The sequence below is a fragment of the Melanerpes formicivorus genome, unplaced genomic scaffold (assembly GCF_026170545.1).
Source record: "Melanerpes formicivorus ecotype bairdi unplaced genomic scaffold, bMelFor1.0.p_v2 SCAF_8, whole genome shotgun sequence".
Classification (NCBI taxonomy): domain Eukaryota; kingdom Metazoa; phylum Chordata; class Aves; order Piciformes; family Picidae; genus Melanerpes; species Melanerpes formicivorus.
Window position 1 is genome coordinate 5352915 of NW_027142360.1, and position 26468 is coordinate 5379382.

A 26468-nucleotide genomic window follows, 5' to 3' on the forward strand; every position below is an offset into this window, starting at 1 on the left:
TTACCCGTTGGGCTGACTTCTCACAGTCAACTCTCTCTTTTGCAGCGTGTTTTTTGACAGAGGATTCATTGTGTATGTTTCAGTCTTCCAAAAATAAGAGTTACTATCATGAGTCTCATCCAAAGATCTGAGGTGGCTTAAAAATGTCAGGGATGCTTTATGACAGCTGTTCAAATTCTGAGCAGCTTCTTTATAGCTTCTGACTCTAAAGAAGGGTAAGTAACATATTTAATCCTGAGACCTGATTACTTTCCCAGGTTTAAGATGGAGACTGTGCACTCTCATTTTCAGACTTGTTGTCAAAACACCACTTCTCTGGCACCTCCTCCACTCTCAAGACATTACATCTCCACTTGCCTCCAAGCTGAAGTCAAGTAAGAGTGCTCTGCATCTTAATCAGGTGCTACAATTAGAAGTGAGCCATAATTTAGTCCTGTGTAAATATAGGAAAATAATAATAAAAAGCCCAGTCAAAATCCATGGAGTTACCTATCTTGGGTACCTCATTAATATTTATAAAGATGTGCAGGGTGAGTGTCCAGAGGATGGAGCCAGGCTCTGCTCAGTGATGCCCGATGACAGAGCCAGGGGCGATGGGTGGAAGCTGAGGCATAGGAAGTTCCATGGAAACATGAGGAAAAATTGCTTCCCTGTAAGGGTGACAGAGCACTGGAACAGGCTGCCCAGGGGGGTTGTGGACTCTCCCTCTCTTTAGACATTCAAAACCCATCTGGAGGCGTTGCTGTCTGACCTGGTACAGGTGATCCTGCTCTTGCAGGGAGGTTGAACTGGATGATCTTTAAAGTCCCTTCCAGCCCCAAACATTCTGTGAATCTGTGAAAATTAAAGATCCCATCCACTCCTTTTGGCCTTTACTCTCTCTGCAGTAGTAAGCCAGGCCTTTCAGAATCAGTCTGATTCCTCCAATATTATTTTGTATTAAAATAGGTAAGGCCCACTACGAAGAAATTGAAATCAAATCTTTAGCCTTTAGAGATGCTACCAGGACCCATCAGTGTTTACAAAGAATTACCAGAATTACAGGAATTGCACTTAGGTAAACAAAGCAAAAATTATTAAGACATTGCAATGCCTCCACAGATAAGGTTCAGCCCATGCAAGCTGGAAGGCAATTGAATGAAGACACGTTCAAAGGTGCCCACAGGAGAAACAAAAGCAGCTTGAGCCAAGTTTGCTCATGTCTTCATTCGATGGCATTTGTTCCTTATCAGCCATTAATCTAGCAAAGAATTTGGCCCAGAGATGCTACAGTTATCTCTCCTTAAATTCCAGCTAATCTTGTGCTATGAAAGACAATCCACACTTGAAATGTCTGTGTTGTTCAGCCTGAAGTACCCACAACGCCTCGGCTGAGCCCTTTAATCATGATAAACTAGAGCAGGGCTATGCAGCAAACCCTGTCTTGCACTAAGGAGTCTCACAAATTCAGTTTCAATTTTTATAAACAGATTGCTTCCTAGGTTGTTATTATTAGTGTGAGCTGGACAGCTTGAATTAGAGAATAATTTATTCCCTGTGCATTTCTAATTACAGAAAAGAGGTTCACTCACTGACACACTTGTCCGTCTTGTTCTTTCCTGTCTTTCAGGCATGGCTGATTGCAGTTAAATAGACAGACCAGCACAAACTGCATAAGAAACACAACTCTGTCAAAAAAGGACTGAAGTGTTACCATTAATTATTCTGGACCATGTGCTCATTTACAACAGATCTAACATGAGAAATATTCTCAGAGGTGTCAAACAGCCTCAGTTTCATAGGTGCATGGGGGTAGCACTGACTAAATGTTTGAGTGACTGGTAGGATGTGACCTGCCAGAGACCCTTGAAGCTTGGGGATTTCATGTGCAATTTGTGTTTCAGCATTCAATAGATAATTTAAATTGGGCCACACTCTCTGAGCATTGCTGAAGGATCTACATGCCTGAGCCTGTGTTGGAGCCGCACAAGTGGCTCAAAAACAACAACAAAAAAAGAAAAGGCATTTATGAGCATCTGCGCAAGTGATTATTTGGAACTCACTGCATCTTAAAAAGGCTGGAGGACAGTGAAAATGCTGTTTGCTAAAGAATGATGAAAAGTAGGCATAACAATCACTGGGTGCATAGGAAGATAGCCTGAAAACGCTAAGTGGGTGAAAGAAGGAAACCTGAATCACTAAGATTTAGTTAACCCTTGCTGCAACAGAACTACTTTAAATAGCCGAGCAGAGAAGAGTTCACTTCAGCCATCAATTGGAAGCAATCGACTGGCAATTCACACTGGAAGTGAGAAGTAGCGCCGGGTAGTAAGTTACACCCTTCAACATTTTCTACAAGAGTGCTCTCCTTATGGACAGTTTTCAAAAGACCTTAAAAATCTGTACTTCAGGCGTGTCCTCACTGCCACTCTATTTGTCCTTTTTAACATCTCTGCAATCTAACAGATGGGACCTTCATCTGCTCTCATGGGACCTGGGGGTCCTGGTGGATGGAAGGATGACCATGACCAATGTGCCCTTGTGGCCAGGAAGGCCAGTGCCGTTCTGGGGTGGATTAGAAGGGGTGTGACCAGTAGGACAAGAGGGGTTCTCCTCTGGCTCTACTCTGCACTGGTGAGGCTGCGTCTGGAATATTGTATCCAGTTGTGGGCTCCTCAGTTCAAGAAAGACAGTGAGCTGCTTGAAAGAGTCCAGCACAGAGCCACAAAGGTGATTAAGGGAGTGGAGCATCTTCTGTACGAGGAGAGACTGAGGGAGCTGAGGGCTCTTTAGCTTAGAGGAGACTGAAAGGTGACCTCATTGATGTTTATAAAGATGTAAAGGGTGAGTCCTGAGAGGCTGGAGCCAGGCTCTGCTCGGTGGTGCCAGTGACAGCACAAGGGGCAACGGTGGAAGTTGAGGCATAGGAAGTTTCATGTAAATATGAGGAAAACTTTTTACCCTGTGAGGGTGACAGAGCACTGGAACAGGCTGCCCAGAGGGGTTGTGGCGTCTCCCTCTCTGGAGATATTCAAAACTCGCCTGGATGCATTCCTGTGTAATCTGGTGTAGGTGATGCTGCTCTGGCAGAGGGGTTGGACTGGATGAGCTTTCAAGGTCCCTTCCAGCTCTTGAAATTCTGTGATTCTGTGATAAACAGGGGTTTTCTACCCCAAGTACGGAGCAGCAAATAAAAGCTCTTTCATAATGAAGCAACACCATTTTCAAATAGGTAATAATTGCCCTCCTCCCCTACTGGTAGAGTTTTCTGCTCACTCTGTTGTTGAAAGTGTTTGCCTTTTTTTGCAAGACTTGCATAACTTACACACTTGGATCTCTGCAATGAAGTCTCTCCATTCTCCATTAGACCTAATAGCAGCCTTCCAGTACCTGAAGGAGGCCTACAAGAAGGATGGAGAGAGACTGTTTACAAAAGCCTGCAGTGACAGGATGAGGGCAAATGGCTTCAAACTAGAGAAGAGTAGATTTAGTTTGGATGTTAGGAACAGGTTCTTTATTATGAGGGTAGTGGAACAGTGGAATAGGTTGCCCAGGGAGGTGGTTGGGGCCCCATCCCTGGAGATATTCAAGGTGAGGTTCAAGAGGGCTCTGGGCAGCCTGATCTAGTTGAGGATGCTCCTGCTTACTGCAGAGGGTGTTGGACTAGATGACCCTCAGAAGCCCCTTCCAATCCTGACCATTCTATGATTCATTCCAGACACAAACCTTCCCTAGCTCTTTTTTACTGAATGTGGAAGGCAGAACTTTTTGCTGCTTAAAGTTTGACACAGTTGTAATGGTGAGAAGTCACCATTCAAGTGGAGTTTACAAACAGCTTAAGCATAAAGAGTGTTTTCATTAAATGACAGCTCTTTGCAAGCAGTGAAAAAGCTCGTTGAGGGGGTTATCATCTGTCAGCATGATATTAAAATCTCTCTGTTTTTCACCTGAATATTTTAAAGAGGAACAATTTCAAGACAATAGGAAGACTATATGAGCCAAGATAAAGAAGTTCAGACGAGCATATAATGCTGGATTCACTTTCAAGCAGCATCCTCTTGCAACCTTTGGTTTACTGCTCAACATTTGTTTAGGATTTATGGTTTTGCTTGGTATCAAAGATTGCCTCTTTCTGCCAGCTGAGTAGACAGCATCTTTGTATCACATCCCTTGACCATCTGAAAAACAAAGCTGAGATAACTTGCTGTGCCTTTCTACTAAGTGCTGCTGTAAGTACTATCCTCAACCTCATCAGCGATCTTGCTTCTGAAGTTAGCATGACATGACAATGAAAGCAGTCAGGATCTGGTTTCAAAAGATGCTTTTTTACCAGGCTACAAAGCAGGTAGGACAAACATTGACTGCTTTGAGGGGTTTTTCTTTGTTGGTTCTGCTCCTCTTCCCAGTGGTTGGTTTTGGTTTTTTCTTCCTTTTTTTTGTTGTTGTTGTTGTTTTGGGTTTTTTTTGTTAAGCATTTCAGGTTTCAAAACATTTCTTCTGATCTGAAAGGAAAAAAGAGAGTGCCTGTGTGTGCATATATATATATTTAATTAATAAAAGAAGTATCCAGAAAGTATGCTCACCTACAGCCTCCATCCAGTCAGCACACACTCTTGGGTATAAAAGAGTCAGTTTCAAAACCTCTGTTCTAGCCTAAGCTGGTCCAGATGTGATACAACAAACACTTGAACAGGGGTTTACCTTATTAACAAGAAAGAAAAATCTAACCCTCAAATGCAAAATTAATATCTGCAATTTTTTTATAGACATGCTGCTTCTTAGAAGTGAATTAGATAATTGGGATGGGACTACCTCCCAGCCAAATCAGAGATACACCTGCTCCTCAAAACTCCCAGACAACCAGCCCTGAAACACAACAAAGATATCCCCACCAATAAAAGAACCCTGTCACAAGCCCTATGAGGAGAGGCTGAGGGAGCTGGGGCTGCTTAGCCTGGAGAAGAGGAGACTCAGGGGTGACCTTATCACTCTCTACAACTACCTGAAGGGAGGTTGTAGACAGGCTGATGATGGTCTCTTCTCCCAGGCACCCAGTACCAGAACAAGAGGACACAGTGTCAGGCTGCGCCAGGGGAGGTTCAGGTTGGATGTTAGGAAGAAGTTCTATACAGAAAGAGTGATTGCGCTATGGAATGGGTTGCCCGGGGAGGTGGTGGAGTCGCCGTCATTGAAGGTGTTCAGAAGGAGACTTGATGGGGTGCTTGGTGCCATGGGTTAGCTGTTTGGGTGGTTAGGATTGGTTGATGGGTTGGACACGACGATCTTGAAGGTCTCTTCCAACCTGGTTTGGTTTATTCTAAAGGTTTTATTCTAATAAAGAAACCAATCACCACCACCACCAACAAAAGGCAACAAAACCCCCCAACCAAATAAACAAAACTCCCCACCCAACCCCAACAAACAAAACAGCACCACAGTAGGGCGAGATGCTGGTCGTACAACACTTGAAAAATATGGTATCAAGAGCACATCTCCCTTAACAACATCTGTATCTACAATTTGGTAGCCTTAAGATGCATTATCCAGCCCTCTGTGGAGATGAAATGTCTTCAAAACACTGAAAACAAATATTGTCAGAGTAGTTCTTTCAGTTTTTCTTTTCTTTTCGAGTCTTTCACTAAGTATTAGAACTTACTAGCAACTTCAAAGAGTCAGCACCAGTCCTACTGGATAGCACAAGGTTCAGATGTCAACCTTCTCTGAATCATAGAATCAGTCAGGGTTGGAAGGGACCACAAGGATCATCCAGTTCCAACTCCCCTGCCATGGGCAGGGACACCCCACACTAGATCAGCCTGGCCAGAGCCTCAACCAGCCTGGTCTTAAACACCTCCAGGGACGGGGCCTCGACCACCTCCCTGGACAACACATTCCAGGGCTTCACCACTCTCATGGGGAAAAACTTCCTCCTCACCTCCAGCCTGAATCTCCCCACCTCCAGCTTCATTCCATTCCCCCTAGTCCTATCACTACCTGAGATCCTGAGAAGTCCCTCCCCAGCCTTCCTGTAGCCCCCTTCAGATACTGGAAGGCCACAATGAGGTCACCTGGGAGCCTTCTCTTCTGCAGACTGAACAGCCCCAACTCCTTCAGTCTGTCCTCATAGGAGAGGTGCTCCAGCCCTCTGTTCATCCTCGTGGCCTGTCATGTCCCTCTTGTAATAGGAGCTCCAGAACTGGAGGCAGTACTCCAGGTGGGGTCTCACCAGATCTGAGTAGAGGGGGAGGATCACCTCCCTTGACCTGCTGGCCACACTTCTCCTGATGCAGCCCAGGATCTGATTGGCTTTCTGGGCTGCAAGTGCACACTGAGAGCTCCTGTCGAGCTTCTTGTCCACCAGCACCCCCAAGTCTCTCTCCTCAGGGCTGCTTTCCAGCTGGTCACTGCCCAGCCTGTGTTTGTGCCTGGGAAGGAACTCTACCTTACAGACAGATACTGAAACTAGAATAACTTACAGTACCTCATCAACAGGATATTACTTCTATGGTAAGACTTCTTAGAGACCAAGTAGATGGAAAGGAAAGAGAAGGTTGTACTGGATGATCCTCAAGGTCTCTTCCAAGCAGATAAATTCTGTGATTTTTATTCTGTTCAGAACAGAGATGTGTTGGGGAGATTGTGAATTTTTTATATACTTTTTTGTTTATTTTTTAAAGACTGAGTAAAACCAGACTTTGAAACCATACTCTGGAAGGTAGCTACATTTGCTCTTGCCAAGGTAAATCCAGCACATGTTATAGCAAATAGTTATGAAGCTTTATTTTCAGTGGTGCCCAGTGACAGGGCAAGAGGCAATGGGCATGAACTTGAACATAGGAAGCTCCATCTAAATGTGAAGAGGAACTTGACATTGAGAAGGGTGGAGCACTGGAACAGGCTTCCTAGGGAGGTGGTGGAGTCTCTGTTGCTGGAGTCATTCAAAACCCATCTTGACACTGTCTTGTGAAACCTGCTTTAAAAGAACCTGCTCTGGGCAGGGGGGATTGGACTAGATGAGCTCCAGAATCTCCTCCAACCTCTATCAACCTGTGTTTTCCTACCTCATCTTTCCAACTCCCACAGGAGCTGAACAGGACTGAATTTTGACTCCAATGGGTCATTCACCTTTTGCTGTGTATCATCAGCTAGCAGCAAGCCAAGAAAGTCTAGAAAATTAAGAACTTTTAAGATGTGATAGCACCTCCCATGAAAGGAAGGGAAAAGAATTCCAGCACAGACCCAGACAGCTCACTTTAAGGCCATACAATTACCTCCAAAGTATTTTAATCAGACACTCAGGATTCTTTACCAAAAAGTGACTTTTGAAAGTTATTCTTCCTTATCTAGGCAACCTGACTGGAACTCATTCAATAACTTGCACAAGGACACTCAAAGCCTCTATAACATCTGATCTGCCTTCTACCTTTTGACTACCACTGCTGAGTCTTAACAACTCCCTCTTTCCTCTGCAAAGCTGCAGGCTTCAGCAAACAAAGCATTCCTTACAGCTAATTGGTATTACATGGAAACTCAACTGCTCTTATTTACAAAACTACAGATTTATGTCAAGCAAAACCAATTATGCTTAATGTTTAAACTATTGCAGGTGCTCAATGACATTGTTGCTAGGCAGTAGAAGTGAAATTGCTCTTTTAATGCATCTTGTTCCAACTGGGAGCATGTGTTTTATCATCAGTGCAAACTTAACAGATGGAGATCTTAATCCTCTCCAGTGAGCTTTTTTCACCCTCACTCAAAATGGTGTCCCATGCATTTAGGCTTAACTGAGGTGCTCAGTGAACTGTCTGGGACAGAACTTTTATTTCATGCATGAATGTACATAAACACATTTAACCCTTAGGAAAGAAAACCCACCAAAGCTGTACCAGCAGTAACCAGCAACCACATATGGCTATTCCAGGTTAGCAATGACCTCTGCTGAGCACCAGCCCAAATAGTTATAATCAGAGCAGGTAGAGAGCACAACAGCAGCTTCTTTCAAAGTCAAGATTCAATCTACAGAGTCCTTTATACTAATTGCACTGTGTGCTGGGATAAGATTTAGGCACTACTCAAACTACAAAACTGATGTTTCTGGTTACTCCCAAACTCACTTAGGAGGCAACTTTTTCCACAATGAATTTCAAACTTTATTGTAATCCTTCATGGGGATATGCATATTTTATAAAACATGCATATTTTAGACTTACTTTTGCACAAAGAAACACCCACAGGTGACCTCAAATACAGGCCATTGGATCTGAGTGTTTAGTTATCTCCTATGAAAGCTCCCATAGAACAACAAAATGCTCAAGAAAAGAATCACAGTACCACAGTATCACTAAGGTTGGAAGAGACCTCAAAGATCATCAAGTCCAACCTGTCACCACAGGCCCCATGACTAAACCATGGCACCAAGTGCCACAACCAATCTCCTCTTGAACACCTCCAGGGATGGTGACTTCCACCACCTCCCTGGGCAGCACATTCCAATGGCAAATGACTCTCAGTGAAGAACTTTCTCCTAACCTCCATCCCAAACTTCCCCTGGTGCAGCTTGAGACTGTATCCTCTTGTTCTGGTGCTGGTTGCCTGGGAGGAGAGACCAACCCCCTTCTGGCTACAACCACCCATCAGGTAGTTGTAGACAGCAATAAGGTCTCCCCTGAGCCTCCTCTTCTCCAGGCTAAACAACCCCAGCTCCCTCAGCCTCTCCTCATAGGGCTTGTGCTTGAGGCCTCTCCCCAGCCTTGTTGCCCTTCTCTGGACACATTCAAGAGTCTCAATGTCCTTCCTAAACTGAGGGGCCCAGAACTGGACACAGGACTCAAGGTGTGGCCTAACCAGTGCAGAGTACAGGGGCACAATGTCTTTCCTGCTCCTGCTGGCCACATTATTCCTGATGCAGGCCAGGATACCATTGGCCTCCTTGGCCACCTGGGCACACTGCTGGCTCTTGTTTAGGCAGCTGTCAATCAGCACCCCCAGGTCCCTTTCTGTTTGGCAGCTCTCCAGCCACTCCAACCCCAGCAAGAAGGCTATGCTAACTTTTCCCAGCTGATTATTGTATTATCTCACACACACATTTCTATTTTTTTGGAGGCTTCTTATTATTTTCTCTAATGTCTTGAACCAGATATGAAAAGCAGCTTCTTTCAAAGTCAAGACCGAACCTATAGAGGCCTTTGTACTAATTTCACTGCATGCTGGTACAAGATTTGTAAAATTTAGACAGAGCTCTGAAAGTACAAAGGATTCCATCAGCTTTGTATGGAGACCCAGATGCTGCAGTTCAAGAAGCATCCCTGTCTGTTGGGTATAGTCGCTAAATTGTTCTGTCATAACAGTGAGCATGATTGATAGATCTTTGCACATAGCTTTCTCTGCCACACCAGCTGAAATAAGGCAAAAATCAGCAATCAGTACCCCCTTTTCTTTTGTCATCCAACCAAAGGGCCCAATTTTTAACTGCATCTGACAGAAAAAGCCTTCTTCTAGTCCATGGGAAGAAGGCAGAGAGAAGTATTCATCCCAAAGCCCATTCTAACTAATACGTTCCAGCATACCTCCTTATGAAGGCTCCCCAGCTGCTTCCTCCTCCACTGCTGAAAGCCTTTCTTGTACGATTGCAGGAAAGAGATGCCCTGTCCAGGGCTTGAACTAATCCTCTTTTTCTTGCAGAATGAACTTCATCAGACAAACTGCAATAGCTGCATTCTCTTCTCTGCAGTCATCTGTTCTCACATTTTGACTTCTGAGGGAAGAAAAATAAATAAAAATAAAGGTGTCTTGGAAAGTTTGAGGCCATTCAGCCTGACCAGGCACCAGAGGAAACTATCTAAAAGAAGAGGAGGCTCAGGGGATACCTTCTTGCTGTCTACAACTACTTGAAGGGAGGTTGTAGCCAGCTGGGGGTTGGTTTGTTCTCACAGGCAACCTGTGACAGAACAAGAGGACACAGTCTCAAGCTGCACCAGTGGAAGTTTAGGCTGCATGTTAAGAAGAAATTCTTCCCAGAAAGAGATCTTGGCCATTGGAATGTGCTGCCCAGGGAGGTGGTGGAGTCACCATCACTGGAGGTGTTTAGGAAGAGACTGGATGGGGTGCTTGGTGCCATGGTTTAGTTGATTAGATGGTGTTGGGTGATAGGCTGGTCTCAATGATCTCAAATGTCTCTTCCAACCTGGTTAATTCTATTCTATTCTAAAAAGAAAGTAAGGCTGTTTGTTCCCCTGTTCTTGTTTGCAAGGTGCTCTTGCTTCTGCATGAATCAATAAATAAATATAAACCACAGAATCATTCAGGTTGGATAAAACCTTTGAGATCATCAGGTCTGACCATTAACCCTGCTCTACCAAGTTCACCACTATGTATAATACACATATAATGCAGATATAATTATCATTCAATGTTAAAAGCATCTCCAGCCCACATATACTCTAAGATTTTACCCTTTTATTACATACATAGAATAGAATACATAGAATACATAGAATAAACCAGGTTGGAAGAGACCTTCAAGATCATCGTGTCCAACCCATCAACCAATCCAACCCACCTAAACAACTAAACCATGGCACCAAGCACCCCATCAAGTCTCCTCCTGAACACCTCCAGTGATGGTGACTCCACCACCTCCCCGGGCAGCCCATTCCAATGGGCAATCAATCTCTCTGTATAGAACTTCTTCCTAACATCCAACCTAAACTCCTTTTGTGTATACCTCTCAAATGCATTGGTAGTGACCACATACCTCTTGTCAGCAGAGTCCAGCCATCATGTTTGCAGCTTTTCTGTGCTAACACAGCTGTCAAGTAGAGTTTCTCATTTTTTGTCTATGGAAAGAAACTAGGAATTTCCATGGCTTAAAGATCAGTTTATTGTGATAGAAATACCATTTGCAAAATAATATCTTACAAGCAAATAACTGTCAGGTGGGATGGACAGGTTTACTCAGACACACAGAATATGTAGAGATATGTAGAATATGTAGAGATATGCAGATTATGTCTTCCTCCCACTCTCAGGATGAGACTAGGTCCTTCAGCCTTTAGCTTCCTTTCCCTCTCACAACCCCAGCCAAGCTTATGCAATGACTTTTGGAGAAAGAGGTTGTCTCCTGCTGGCAGGGGAAGACCCATGGCAAACTACCATGTCCAGTTCTGGGCCCCTCAGTTTAGGAGAGATGTTGAGTTGCTGGAACGTGTCCAGGGAAGGGCAACAAAGCTGGGGAGAGGTTTGGAGCACAGCCCTGTGAGGAGAGGCTGAGGGAGCTGGGGTCGTGTAGCCTGGAGAAGAGAAGGCTCAGGGGAGAACTTATTGCTCTCTACAACTACCTCAAGGGAGGTTGTAGCCAGGAAGGAGCTGGTCTCTTCTCCCAGGCAACCAGCACCAGAACAAGAGGACACAGTCTCAAGCTGCACCAGGTTTAGGCTGGATGTTAGCAAGAAGTTCTTCATAGAAAAAGAGATTGGCCATTGGGATGTGCTGCCCAGGGAGGTGGTGGAGTCACCATCACTGGAGGTGTTTAGGAAGAGACTGGATGAGGCACTTGGTGCCATGGTTTAGTTGATCAGATGGTGTTGGGTGATAGGTTGGACTCAATGATCTGAAAGGTCTCTTCCAACCTGGTTAATTCTATGCTAAAGCAAGCCTTTTCTAGCCCTCCACACCACTTCCTACAGGGAAAACAGGGAGTTGTGCTCTCAGCTTTTCCATCAAAGCATGACATTGCAGAAAGCACATCTTTGATATGGATGACCTTTTCAGATGAACTTGTGCAGAAGTATCCTTCTTCCATCTCCACCAGTGCATCCTAAAATCACATTCTCTTTTAGCACAAAGGAAGAAATTCCACACAAAACCCCTCTCACTTTCACATGAGTACCTCCTCTTTCTACAATGCGTGTTGCCATCTGGGCTTTAACAGGTCCCTCAGTCACCTTGTGGATGGAGATCTCCATCTTCAGAAGTTATTACCCATGGGATATGTGTTAAATGCTTTACTGAAAACAAAGCAGATCCTGTCTACTATGTTTTGTTTAGAGAACTGAGTCTCATTACACACATTAACACATTAAGTTAGTCTGAAAAGTCTTCCTTTGATACATCTGTGTTGCATTTTACTAATTTTTGCCTTTATTTCATAACTGTAACTATTGTCCTTTGGGTAAAAAAACCCAAACAACCAAACACCAAAACAAACCTTAAATACTAGTGAGATTATGCTAACAGCTCCTGACTGTCATCCTTTCTACTTCTTAGATGTATTCACTATTGTTTTGTTTCACCTCCTGCAATGCCCAACCCATTCACACAGTATCACAGTATCGCCAAGGTCCTTGAGGATCATCAAGTCCAACCTGTCAACACAGACCCATGACTAGACCATGGCACCAAGTGCCACGTCCAATCCCGCTTTGAACACCTCCAGGGATGATGACTCCACCACCTCCCTGGGCAGCCCATTCCAATGACGAATGACTCTCTCAGTGAAGAACTTTCTCCTCACCTCCAGCCTAAACTTCCCCTGGTGCAGCTTGAGACTGTGTCCTCTTGTTCTGGTGCTGGTTGCCTGGGAGGAGAAACCAACCCCCACCTGGCTACAACCTCCCTTCAGGTAGTTGTAGAGGGCAATGAGGTCACCCCTGAGCCTCCTCTTCTCCAGGCTAAACAATCCCAGCTCCCTCAGCCTCTCCTCACAGGGCTTGTGCCCTCACCAGCCTCGTTGCCCTTCTCTGAACACATTCAAGAGTCTCAATGTCCTTCTTAACCTGAGGGGCCCAGAACTGGACATAGGACTCAAGGTGTGGCCTAACCAATGCAGAGTACAGGGCACAATGACTTCCCTGCTCCTTCTGGCCACACTATTCCTAATGCAGGCCAGGATGCCATTGGCCTTCTTGGCCACCTGGGCACACTGCTGGCTCATGTTCTGGTGGCTGTTGATCAGCACCCCCAGGTCCCTCTCTGTTTGGCAGCTCTCCAGCCACTCTGACCCCAGCCTGTAGCTCTGCATGGAGTTGTTGTAGCCAAAGTGCAGCACCCAGCACTTGGACTTGTTAAATGCCATCCCATTGGATTCTGCCCATCTGTCTAGTTGGTCAAGGTCCCTCTGCAGAGCCCTTCCACCCTCTAACTGACCAACATCTGCCCCTAACTTGGTGTCATCTGCAAATTTGCTGATGACTGACTCAATCCCCTCATCCAGATCATCAATGAAGTGAACCATTCAACATGGTTAACTGGGGAGAGATTTCCTTTACCAGCTCTTTCATAGTTTCAGTTCACAAACTACCCAATGTGCCACTCCAATGCATTAAATTCCTTTGGTATAGTTCCCCATGAAGTAAAGCATTTCTCATATCTAGCAAGCATTCTGTCTTGACCAGCACTTCCAATACAAACATGGTGATATCAAAGTGCTCCTTAAGTGAAAGGGAACATACTGAAGCCAGAAACTAAAAACCCCCACTTCTATTCTCCCTCTTTTGATTAACAGTGCTTTAAAAAGTGCTAGATTGGCATCCCTCACAATACCCAAGCCAGCCCATTTGAGGAGTGTTTAACTCTGTTTAGATCTTTAAAGTGGAATGCATTTTAGTAACAGTTTTTTTCCTCTCATTTCCAATTGCATCTACTCTTCTCCCAACCTTTTCTATTTCTCTTCACCTGGACCACAATTAGTGATTTTGATGTAAATAAATTCTAGTCTCCAGTTCTCCTACTAGCAATTTGCTGCCCTTTAGGAATGGCAAATCTCACAGTGCTTCTGCCAAATAAAAGTCTAGCTGCCTCAGCATCAATGTTTCATTACATACTTAAGGACTTATAAGTGGTACATAATTTCTAGTATATTTTTGGTAGATCTCAAAGCAATTTACAAAGAAGATTAGTGTGGCTGTGCCCATTCTCCTGATGAGGTAACTACGGTAAAGAAACAACTCGCTGAAGCTTGGGTAGCAGAAAAGTAGCAGAACCCAGAGTAGCACAGAAGTGCCCAACCTTCGCAAATGCCACCCAGGCTTCAAAATCGTTTGCACATGATACTGTCACAAAATAATTTGCCAATCAAATGCACACTGGAGTTTATTAATTTTTGAACCATTACTAAGTACAAATACATCTGGATACCTATTTCCCTATAGAGATTAAAAGCCTCTCTCCAACAAGCATGCCAAGGAGCAAGCTCTCATTGTCCTTGATGTACATTACAATGGTGCAGTATCCTACAAGGCCAAATCCTATGATGACTGCTATTTGGCACACTTATAAATAACAATATTCCTAAAAATAGTTCATAAATGCATTGGCAGTTACACTTAAGCAGACTAAGCAATCCATCATTAGAAAGCCAGTTGGCAACACAATCAAAATTTAGTTAAGTGAGGTGGAAGCTTTCTCCATAGGAGACAAAATGGGAGAACTTTCCAGGACACTATCATAGTGCTTGATGGCTTTTTCATGCTTCAAAAGTTTGTCTTCAGAAAGACTCCCTCTGAATTCACAGGTGTATTCCTCATTCAGATTGTTGTATCTAGGGAGAAGAATATCACAGAATCACAGAATGTTAGGGGCTGGAAGGGACCTTGAAAGATTATCCAGTCCAATCGCCCTGCAGAGCAGCATCACCTACACCAGATTACACAGGAATGCATCCAGGCGAGTTTTGAATATCTCCAGAGAGGGAGACACCACAACCCCCCTGGGCAGCCTGTTGCAGTGCTCTGTCACCCTCACAGGGAAAAAAAATTTCCTCATATTTTCATGAAACTTCCTATGCCTCAACTTCCACCATTACCCCTTGTGCTGTCACTGGCACCACCCAGCAGAGCCCGGCTCCAGCCTCTCGGGACTCACCCTTCACATCTTTATAAACATTGCTGAGGTCACCTTTCAGACTCCTCTTCTCTAAGCTAAAGAGCCCTCAGCTCCCTCAGTGTCTCCTCATATGGAAGATGTTCCACTTCCCTTAATCACCCTTGTAGCTCTGTGCTGGACTCTCAAATAGCTCACTGTCTTTCTTGAACTGAGGAGCCCACAACTGGACACAATATTACAGATGTGGCCTCACCAGTGCAGAGTAGAGCCGGAGGAGAATCCCTCTTGTCCTACTGGTCACACCCCTTCTAATCCACCCCAGAATGGCACTGGCCTTCCTGGTCACAAGAGCACATTGCTGACTCATGGTCATCCTTCCATCTACCAGGACCCCCAGGTCCCTTTCACCTCCACTGCTCTCCAGCAGTTCTGCCCCCAACCTATACTGATGCATGGAGTTGTTCCTTCCCCAAAATAATCATCCTTTCAGGGATTAGTTGCACTTGTCCTTTACTAAATAGTATTTTGTAAGCTACTGTTGTAGGTTAGGGATTAACTGTCCTACCATAAAGATAAATTCCTTCAGAGGACTAGATAGCCCCAAGGGGAGGACACAGGATATTGTAATCTGTTATTCTATTCCCTTTTCCTGTATCTCCCTACATAAGGAGCAGGCTGTCCAGTCAGCTTTCTCTCACCTCTCTGCTCTGGGTGACTGCTGCTGTTGCACTCAGCTGTGTGGGAGTGAGGGCTGGTGGGCAGGAATCTATTTCTTGCTGCATAGCTAAGACCTGCCTATCTTGAGCCTATCTTGGTGGGGGGCAATGAAGCCAAGTGTGGCGGGGAAGGCTTAGCTGGCTGGGCCTAGTTTGGGGCTTAGCCAGTGGGGGGCTAAGCCATGACCAATTCTGAGCATATACATATATATCTAAGTATATATCCTTTTGCCCTGGTGCCTTTTGTATTTGGTTTACTTTTGTAGATAGCCTTCCTATTTAACCACCAATTCTGTGCAAGTGTTCTTATTTACTTCTTTGGGGTATATTCATTCTGCCCTCAGTCCAGAGCTGTTTCAGCTCAAATCAAGACAGTCACAGTGTCTTCTGAGTCCTGGGCTTCTAAGCAGCCAAAATGTACTTTCCTAGAAACTTTCAGAACAAGAAGTGCCAAGCACTGATACAGACTTGAGAGCAGCTCTGAATAAAAGGACTTGGGGGTGCTGGTGGATGAGAAGCTCAAGATGAGCCAGCAGTGTGCACTTGCAGCCCAGAAAACGAAAGCCAACCAAAGCCTGGGCTGCAGCAAGAGAAGCATAGCCAGAAGGGCGTGGGAGGTGATTCTCCCCTCTACTCTGCTCTGGTGAGTACTGAGCTCTGGAGTACTGCATCCAATTCTGAAGCCTCTATTACAAGAAGGATCTGGAGGTGCTGGAATGTGTCCAGAGAAGGGCCATGAGGATGAACAGGGGCCTGGAGCTCCTCTCCTATGGAGACAGAGTGAGAGACTTGGGGCTGTCAGTCTGAGAAGAGAAGGCTCTGAGGAGATCTTCTTGTGACCTTCCAGTATCTGAAGGGGGCTACAAGAAAGCTGGTGAGGGACTTTTTAGGGTGTCAAGTAATGATAGGACTAGGGGGGGATGGAACAAAACTAGAAATGGGTAGATTCAGACTGGATATTAGGAAGAAGTTCTTCCCCATGAGGGTGGTGAGACACTGGCACAGGTTGCCCAGGGAGGTAGTGGAAGCCTCATGCCTGGATGTTTTTAAGTGAAGGCTGGATGTGGCTCTGAGCACCCTGATGTAGTGTGAGGTGTCCCTGGCCATGGCAGGCAGGTTGGAACTGGATGATCCTTGAGGTCCCTTCAAACCCTATGAATTTAAATGTGATACAGGCATTAGTAATAGCTGTACTGTGTCATTTAACAAATGTAAAAAGGAAACACATTTTCTTCATATAAATCTTCATATAAATCTTAGGGGGTTTTGTTTGTTTGTTTTTAAGCCAGATTTCCCCCCCACACCTTTCAGTTCTCACCCTTTTTTTTTCCCCCTCCCCTTAGGTAAATCCTTATTGAATACAAAATGAAACAATTACACTTGACCTCAAAAACAAAACAAGCCACCAAAAAAACCCAAAACCAAAACAAAGTAAAACCAAACCCCAGGAAAACACCACAAAAAACCCCACAAATGAACCAACCCCAAAAAACCCACCACAAAAAACCATAGCAAACCCCCCACCCAAACCCAAACCAAAACCAAGCCCAAGCAAACAAAAACACCCCTTCATTTTGGTTGCCCTATTGAAAAATGAGGCATCTTGAAGTGAAATACCAATTGGAACTACAATTTGAAATTTATTTACTTAAGTTAGTCTGGAGGTCAAATCTCCTCATAATGTTAATTTGTGTCAAAATTAGCTGTTGGGTTCAACCCAGTTGCTTTGCGACCATCAAAGCCTTTTAGCTTTCCACAGTAAATGTCACAAATGAAAATTTCATCTTACAGAAGATTAAAAACCCCCTCTTTTATGAAAGAAAGACAAAGTGCACGCAGGAGAAACATTCAAACCATGACCTGGGTCGTGTTTAAAAGAAGAAAAATCAAAACCTATCCACCAGAATAAACGGACTCTTGTGTCTCAGGTCATCCTGGAATAATTGAGAAGACACTATGGTAATCTCTAATGCTGCAAAGTTAGTGTTATATGTAATAGAAAAAAAGCAGTGTTTTCCTCAAGAGTTGTAGAAGTGCATTGCCCTTGGAGATTTTCTATTATTGTCATTACCAAATCATTACTTCATCAAGGTTTTCTGAAGGATTTCCATAGAACTGGAGCCCAATGCCTCAAAGAGAAGGCCGCCTGCGTGTGACCCTTCCCACTCATGGCGAAGCAGGTTGCCTCCCTCCCTGTGATTAAATGTTCTGAAACACAGGAGGCAGGCCAACTTTCAAACCACACTTGGCATAAAAGAGGACTGTAGGTATGAGTTCCTTGCACTTTAGAGGCAACATACAGGCATAGAGCCTAGGCTCTGCAGTAGCGTAAAATTGCTTCTTGTGTGTGGACTAATTGAGGAATTTCATTGTCTCCAGCAGCAAGCTGCTTTCATCTCATTGCCCAGTAAAGCAGAAGAAAATATTTCAGGGTTATTCTGTTGAAACCATTGCACACAACCTTAAAGAGTAGTGATCTGCTGTTTTCTGGCAACCCCTTCCCCTATGGTCCTATACTAAAGATGCAAGATCATTGAGACAACAGCAACATTTTCTAGATGTTGGTACAAAGCCAGGGACAGTAGAGATCAGTTCCATGACTGAGATATCTTGGTGCTGTGATCTCAACTCCATAACTATATATATATATATACACACACACACTTCTGTAAAAAAGAGGATTCTATTCTCTCTTCAATTAATTTTACTATTAGGAAGACTCCTTAAATACTTCAGTCTAACTACATCAGTTTGCTGTGGGTATTTTTTGGTTTCATTGGTTTTGTTGTTTGTTTGTTTTTAAACTTAATTTTTACTGTCAAATCTTTCTCCCAAACCTATGCTAAAGTCTGATCTATCACTGCCAATTCTTTATTACACACTCATTTACAAGTTGTGCAGGGTTTCCTTTCCATATTTACCAATGAAACATCACCCTTTCATTTTCTCACACATACCTGTGTGCAATGGTCCACAACCCCAGGGTGTTCACCAACATAATGGAAGCCAAGAAGAAGAAGAATCTCTCCAATTTACCTTCATGCAGCAAGTGTGGAAACCAGCTGCCTGGCAAAACAGAGAGATTCAAAGAGAATTAATTTACCATCTATGAGTTTTTGAGTCTACAGTGAACATTGCTCCTGCTTTGCAGAAAAGGCAGGGAAATGGAATAGAACAGAATAGAATAAACCAGGTTGGAAGAGACCTTCAGGATCATCATATCCAACCCATCACCCAACACCATCTAATCAACTAAACCATAGCACCAAGCACCCCATCCAGTCTCTTCCTAAACACCTCCAGTGATGGCAACTCCACCACCTCCCTGGGGCAGCCCATTCCAATGGTCAATCACTTTCTCTATGAAGAATTTCTTCCTAACAACCAGTCTAAACCTCCCCTGGCACAGCTTCAGACTGTGTCCTAAGAACTTTCCTAACAAATCTGAAGTGTACTTTGGTCACACCAACCAACACTACAGGCTTGGGACAGAATAGCTAGAAAGTTGCCCAGCAGAGGACCTGGGGGTGCCAGCTGACAGCTAGCTGAACTAGAACCAGCAGCGTGCTCAGCAGCCCAACCAGCAGCCCAACAACACCCTGGTCTGTGTCAAAAATAGTGTGGCCAGCAGGAGCAGGGAAGTGATTGTGCCCTCTCCTTGTCCCTGCTGATACCACACTCAATTACTAGGTTCAGTTTCAGGGCCCTCACTGCAAGAAAGACATTGAGGTGCTGAAGTGTTCAGAGAAGGGCAACAAAGCTGATAAAGAGTCTGAAGAATAAATTTTATGAGGAAAACCAGAGGGAATTGGTATTGCCTGGAGAAGAGGAGGCTAAGGGGAGACCTTATTACTCTCTACAAGTACTTGAAAGAAGGTTATAGTGAGGTGAGTGTCAGACTTTTCTCCAAGTAACTAGTGATAGGATGAAAAGGAAATGGCTGCAAGTTGCACCAGGGGAGGATTAGATATGAAGAAAAATTTCTTTACTGAAAGAGTGGTCAGGTGTTGGAATAGGCTACCCAGGGAAGTGGTGGAGTCACCATCCCTGGAGGTGTTCAACAACCATGCAAACACTTCAGGACATGGTTTACTGGGCATAGTGGTGGTGGGTTGACAGATGGACTTGATCTTAGAGGTCTTCTCCAACCTTAATGTTTCTACTGAAAAACCTAACTCTGTGCAGCTACTATGGCAATGATTGGGCCATCTTCTCTCTATATTATTCTGTGCACACAGCTAGAAGAAGATTAAATATGAAAGTTTTAGGAAGAGCTAGAAATAAGGTGGTCTGTAGAAACCCTTCTTTATATCTCTCATGCCTTTAATAGGCCCTTCTTTAGAAAAACAAAACCAAAAAAGCACCAAAACAAAACCAAACCACCCAAAGCCATGCATAAAAAGCATTTATTCAGTGCCTTGGATGGTTCTCCATTACCCAGACGCTGCCTGACATTTTACTTCACCTTTCTTTATAGCTGCATTTCACCATAGGTCTGCAATGTATCCTTGCCTTGCACATGGTGTTTATTGGCATGAATCAGACCTTTTCTACCAAGGCTTTTTTTGCAACAGGATCTAGGACAGCTTTGCAATTTAAGCTCAATTCAGCAGAGGACAGTATCAGCTATATACATCCAGAGCCTTCTCTGCCTGTACTCTTGTATACTTTAGTCTGCAACTGTGTGATGGGTTAATGCCCATCCTGGAAGCCGTGCAGGGAGGGCTTGTGAGAGCATTGCCCTCCCTGCAGGGGGTTTTCCCCCTGGGAAACTAAATTAGGCTGTTCTACTCCCCCTTCCTGCCCAACAAGGCTATAAAAAGGAGGATACTGCAGCCATTAGGGCTCTTGGCCCCTGCCTTTGCTTGGACAAGGACTGCTGGTGGCTCCCTGCTTCTCTGCCACATGGTGAGGCCTGATCCTTCTCCCTGCTACCTCCACACCTCTTCAAAGAGACTAGTTTTGTATTCTTATTTTTTCTCTTATCCATCCTTGTTCCTTACCCTTGTGAACCCTACCTGTTATTGTTACATATATATATAAAGAAAATTCTTTACTTCTCTACTTCCAAGCCAACTCCAAATTATTTCTTGGTGGATTTGCTCCTTCCCTTTCTTTTTCCTCTCTATTGGGAAAGAGGAGAGGGGAGCAGGGGAGGGATTCTCAGCCTTGCCCCATCTGAGCTCTGAAGTCCCAGTTAAGGCTCAAACCACCACAAACTGTAAACTGCTTTTGATGTTGTCCATTGCAACCAGTCTGCAAACAAGCTGGAATGGTAGAGAACTATGGAAGTCAGGATGCATTTGAAGACAACCAACACCTGAAGTACTACAATCAATGACAGCAAAAATTGTAAAACCAAGGTGGTGGGGGGTGGGAAGAAAGAGTTACAGCAGATACAGAACACCAGAGAAAGTTCTTCAGTGCTATAATGACCTTTCTACATTATTTGGGAATACAAGATATTTATTGCCTTTGAAGAAGAAAGAGAAGCTGTCTTCATTAGCAAGTAGTGAAGTGGAATAGGAGCAAATACAGAGCATGAAACAGCTGGCTCTGAGAACGTGATGTACACTACAGGTAGCTCAGGGGGATTAACATCAGACCAGTAACCACCAACAGCTGGAACACATCAGACATGAGAATTTTGGGGGGGTTAATTCCATCCAAAAGGAATGCAGTATTTTTGTGCTCCAAGATCACTGTGATGCCCAGGAGACTCATATCAAAAGCACCCTCCTGATCTAAACCAAAACACACCAATAGGACCAAAGTCACATTTCTGTGATCCCTCCAAGTCTGGTATCAGATCCTACCCATCTAAATGGAGTGGCTATCCACCACTTGAATAACCTGAATGGAGAGGAGGAAACCCAGCATTTTGCTGTAGCTGTGCTGTTCAAACCCAAGAGTTTAACTGATGTTTCAGCCACTGATGCAATCTTTAGCCATCCAGTGACATTCTCAGCTTGTCAAAGTTTTCTAATTAGAGAGAAAGAGCAGTTCCACATCCCAGGAGAGCCAGCAGTCAAAGTATTACACCCTGTCTCACCACATACATATGTTTTTCTCTTTCCTCCACACATCAGAGTTGTAAACACAGCTCCCTTTAGCTCTCTCAGGATTCACAGAGAACAACTGTCATCAGTGCACCACATTTCCTTAACTCTCCACAGCTTGCTCCATGCCACGTTACCTTCCTGTCTGTCACAGAGCAGCACCACCTCACCTCTGGGTGCACAGCTCCTTTTGCAGCATTATCTCAGGGCAGGTTTTAAAATGTATCATTTAACATTGTCAATTGACTGAACTTCTAGGTGCCATAACTTCATTTTAGTAGCTTATAAACTTTTACTGTGATAATTCACAATCAGGTAGTTTCTCATTTCACATTCCCCAGTGGCCAATAGAAGTCACGGAGAGAGTGCATGTATCTGATTAAAGAGAAAGCACACATGGGGCTCCGTGCTACAGCTTGTCAAAGCAGAGTTCACACGGTCTGCTAGGTTATTTACATCAGCTAGGCTAACCTGACGAGCAGCAGGAGCTTCCTAATGAAAGTGTTTACAATGGAAACCCAACAAGAGAATACTTCCTTCAAAATAGCACCGAGCGATACAAACAAAACAACACAACCAAAACAAAGGCAAAAAAAAACCCCAACCCCAAACAAAACAACATAAAAGAGGAATTTAGGAACCTCGAAGAGAACGGAATAAAATGGAACTTTTAAACTGTCTAGCAAAGATGTCACGCTGAAGTGTTGAAAGTGGGAATGGTTGGCTTCATCTGAGGCCAGGAGAGGGCAGCCCAGCAAGCGGGAGATCTATGTTCTGCTCCTCTTTTGCTACCAGGCTCCTCCATGGCTCAGGGCAAAGGTCATTGCTCTGTCTCTTCTCTCCTTCTTTTAGTTATTGCCAGCGTTTAAACAGTGAGGCTAGGATAACAATACAAAGACTTTGGAAATCTTTGTATTGTAAGTGTGCAACAGTGTAGGCAGGGCCACAGTTTGATTGGGCATAGTAAGAGGCTCCAGCCCACATGGAGCATGTCTGCCCTCTCTCTCATATAACACTCTACCCAAAGCAAGTGGTAGGAGTAAGGCTTCCTTTTCCTTTCACTGAGGGGCAACAAGGTTATTTAGGAGTGCCTTTCTCTACAGAGAAACAGGGGTGGCAGAAGTCCTGGAGAGATCCAGTTATCTTACTGTCAGTGTGGATTTTCACCAGGGGATAAAGCAAATGTTCATGTAACCATTAGTACTTGTCAGATGAAAATATGTATTTATCACTTTTTTTTCCCCCCTTTCCATATTTTTCCTTTTTAAATGGAAGTGGGTTTTTCATGAAAGAGGGGACAACCATGGGCTAGGTTTACTTATACTTACACTCATTGCACAGAGGATTCTCATCCTCTGCTGGCAGGAAGCCTTGGATGACAGCCATCAATGTTAAACATCACTCATCCATTTCAGGCAGCAAAACTACCTTTAGATACTTCCAAACTTTATCCTGCTAACACCTTCCACAAGCTGCCTGCCAGCTCCAGCACCCTCCATTGACTGGGGTTAGGGTTCATACTTCCAGGATTTTACTCTCAGCTATGAATACTGGAACTTATTGGGCCAGTTAATTTGGCTTTGCTGGAGCAAGATGTCCTGGACACTACTACATTCGAAGCATCCAGCACTTTCTTACCCTTGGACCAGCATGCAATATGTTAGCAATTCATTTTTCCCCAATGGAACTTTTGGGTTCTCTCAATCCTTTACCAACAGAAGTGCCAATTAGAAGGCTGGTTTGTCACATAAATAATTGCTCCCTCCAATTTAACTTTGTGCAACAAACTCCTGATTTCCATTTTTATACCAACAATGGCAACACTCTGTAGCCTGAACCACCACAGAATCAGAAGTTTTCTTTAGCTGTGTGTCTTTTAGAGAGCTTTTTCTTATTGGCCATTGGAGTTCAATCAGTTTTGCACTTCATGGCAAATTCAGAACAAATCAGAAGATTAAGTCCAGGAAGAATCAATTCCTCAAGCCTCCTATAATATACATGGTTGAAATAAAATGCCTGGTTAAACTTCCACTGAAACTCTGCAGTCCTAGCTATTTTTGCATCAAACCCACTTGCTTGGCCTGCTTCTGGGGGATGACTGACAGCAACAAACTGCTGGCAATACTAGCCATCAAAGAAGATGCAGAAAGAGCTGTAAGCCAGTCCTTGACACATAGTGGTGCACAAAAGGATCTGTTACCATAAGGGCACTCCTGGAGCTTTCAAGGGTTTCACAACAAAGCCCAAAGTTTCATGGGAAGGCATTCAGTTCATTGAACACCACCATCCTATTCTAGTATTGGGAAACCACAAAAGACAAGCAAAGCAGTCACACACCAGACAATAGTCTGTTCTGTATGATTCTTACACATTTACAGCTGTCCTGCGACATAGACTACTATTACAGAAAATGTTAATTCATAGATTCATTGAATAGTTTAGGTTTCAAGGGACCTTAATGATCATCCAGTTCCAACCTCCCTGCCACGGGCAGGGAAACCTCACACTAGATCAGGTTGCTCAAGGTCTCATCCAACCTGGCCTTGAACACCTCCAGGGAGAAGGCATCCACAACAGAATCACAGAATCACCAAGGTTGGAAGAGACCTCAAAGATCGAGTCCAACCTGTCACCACAGACCTCATGACTAAACCATGGCACCAAGCACCCTATCAAGTCTCCTCCTAAACACCTCCAGTGATGGTGACTCTACCACCTCCCTGGGCAGCACATTCCAATGGCTAATGATTTTCTCAGTGAAGAACTTTCTCCCACTTCAAGCCTAAACTTCCCCTGGTGCAGTTTGAGACTGTGTCCCCTTGTTCTGGTACTGGTTACAGAATCACCAAACCCATCTGGGCAACCTGTTCCAGTGTCTCACCACCCTCACTGTAAAGAATTTCTTCCTAAAACCCAGTCCAAATCTTCCCTCCTCATGGTTAAAGCCATTCCCTTTCATCCTATAACTACAAGCCCTTGTAAAAAGTCTCTTCCCAGCTTTCTTGTAGGCCCTTTTCAGGTACATGAAGACCATTATAAGATCTTCCCAGAACCTTCTTTCTCCCAAGCTGCACAGCCCCAGCTGTCTCAGCCTGTCCCCACAGGAAAAGTTCTCCAGCCCTCTGATCATCTTCATGGCCCTCCTCTGGACCTGCTCCAGCAGCTCCGAGTCCATTTTATGGTGGGGGCACCAGAACTGGATGCAGTACTCTGTGTGGGATCTCACCAGAGCAGAGTAGATTCATAGAATGGTCTGGGTTGAAAGGGACCTCTGAAGGTCATCTAGTCCAATTCATATCTTAGAAAAAGATTGTATTACCTTCCATCATTACATCAAGTTAGTGAGCAGATATTTAGTGTTTAATCATATCCAAATCAAAGTTTCAGTCTGCCTCTAATCCTTATTAGTTAAGTAGGTACCAGAGGACACCACCATCTGGACTGCAAGAAATATCTTTCAGCATTATCATCTTTGGTATTTAGAATTGTACAAGGCTTCAAACTGAAAAAGAAAACCCCAACAAGCAACAACCAACCACCAACAAAAATGAACCAAACCAAACACCACCAAAACAACCAGCCAACAAAAGTCTCCATAAACCAAAAAAGCAAAACACCACCACCACCACAACTGCAAACAAAAAACCTTACCCCAAACAAAAAATAATAGCTCCCAACCAACCTCAAAACAACCAACCAACCAACCAACCTCAAAACAACCAACCTACAAAATCCCCACAACCACCTGGCTCTCCAACCACAAGAAGGAAAACTGTCTGGGGCACTTTCCTTCCTCTGACCTTTTTTGGTTTTCCTTCTCTTACATATTTACATTAATATTTTTAGTGTGTTCTGAAATGATTGGCATGGGAGGACAGGTTTTGTCTTGCATCTTCTTCCATAAAAAAAAAAAGTTAGGAGAGATAAGAGATCCAAAGGAAAGCAGTTTCCCAGCTTGTACTGAAAATATCACTGTCACCCGTCATCTGTTTGCACTCGTCAGGCTTTTTTTAAGAGCCTTGTTTTATCATATTCACACCATCCTCCATAGCTGCACTCAAAATGATTAATGCAGCTTTGACTGTGACTGATATCTGATCTAGTTTGCCAACAACCCCCCAAATAAAACTCTAAACTAGCGACGTGAAACGGGATATAAAATAAAAAGTTTAAGTTCTGTCAAGGCCCTCTGCTTCGGCACTTCCAAATACACACCGGGGGCCCTGCTTCCCTGCAGCCCAAACTGGGCAAACATGGTCTCATTGCTTAGAGATGGAGGAACCAGAAATAGTCTTGGCTCAGGTTTTAGTGAAACACGAATAGAATAGAATAAACCAGGTTGGAAGAGACCTTCGAGATCATTGTGTCCAACCTATCATCCAACACCACCTAATCAACTAAACCATGGCACCAAGCACCCTATCAAGTCTGGTTCTAAACACCTCCAGTGATGATAACTCCACCACCTCCCTGGGGCAGTCCATTCCAATGGGCAATCACTCTCTCTGTGAAGAATTTCTTCTTAACATCCAACCTAAACCTCCCCGGTGCAGCTTGAGACTGAGTCCTCTTGTTCTGGTGCTGGTTGCCTGGGAGAAGAGACCAACCTCCGCCTGTCTACAACCTCCCCTTAGGTAGTTGTAGAGAGGAATAACGTCTCCCCTGAGCCTTCTCTTCTCCAGGCTAAGCAACCCCAGATCCCTCAAACTCTCCTCATATGGCTTGTGTTCCAGACCCCTCCCCAGCTTTGTTAACCTTCTCTGGACATGTTCCAGCAAGTCAACATCCTTCCTACACTGAGGGGCCCAGAACTGGACACAGGACTCAAGGTGTGGACTAACCAGTGCAGTGTACAGGGGCAGAATGACCTCCCTGCTCCTGCTGGCCACACTGT

General features: G+C 44.3%; 1 protein-coding gene across 2 annotated transcripts in view; it reads right to left on the bottom strand.

Annotated features, from left to right (window-relative positions):
- Nucleotides 1-13036: 13036 nt before the first annotated feature.
- The window catches only part of SLC15A5 (solute carrier family 15 member 5), a 51760-nt gene continuing 38328 nt past the window's right edge, over nucleotides 13037-26468 (bottom strand). Inside the window, exons 8-9 of one of the 2 annotated variants that reach the window (XM_068141662.1) lie at nucleotides 18473-18581; nucleotides 13037-14515 (exon numbers count right to left, since the gene is read on the bottom strand). In XM_068141662.1, the coding sequence (XP_067997763.1) occupies nucleotides 14356-14515; nucleotides 18473-18581 (269 nt within the window). In that variant the 3' untranslated portion in view covers nucleotides 13037-14355. The remainder of the gene's footprint in view (nucleotides 14516-18472; nucleotides 18582-26468) is intronic. The other variant, XM_068141663.1, reaches the window with a different exon arrangement.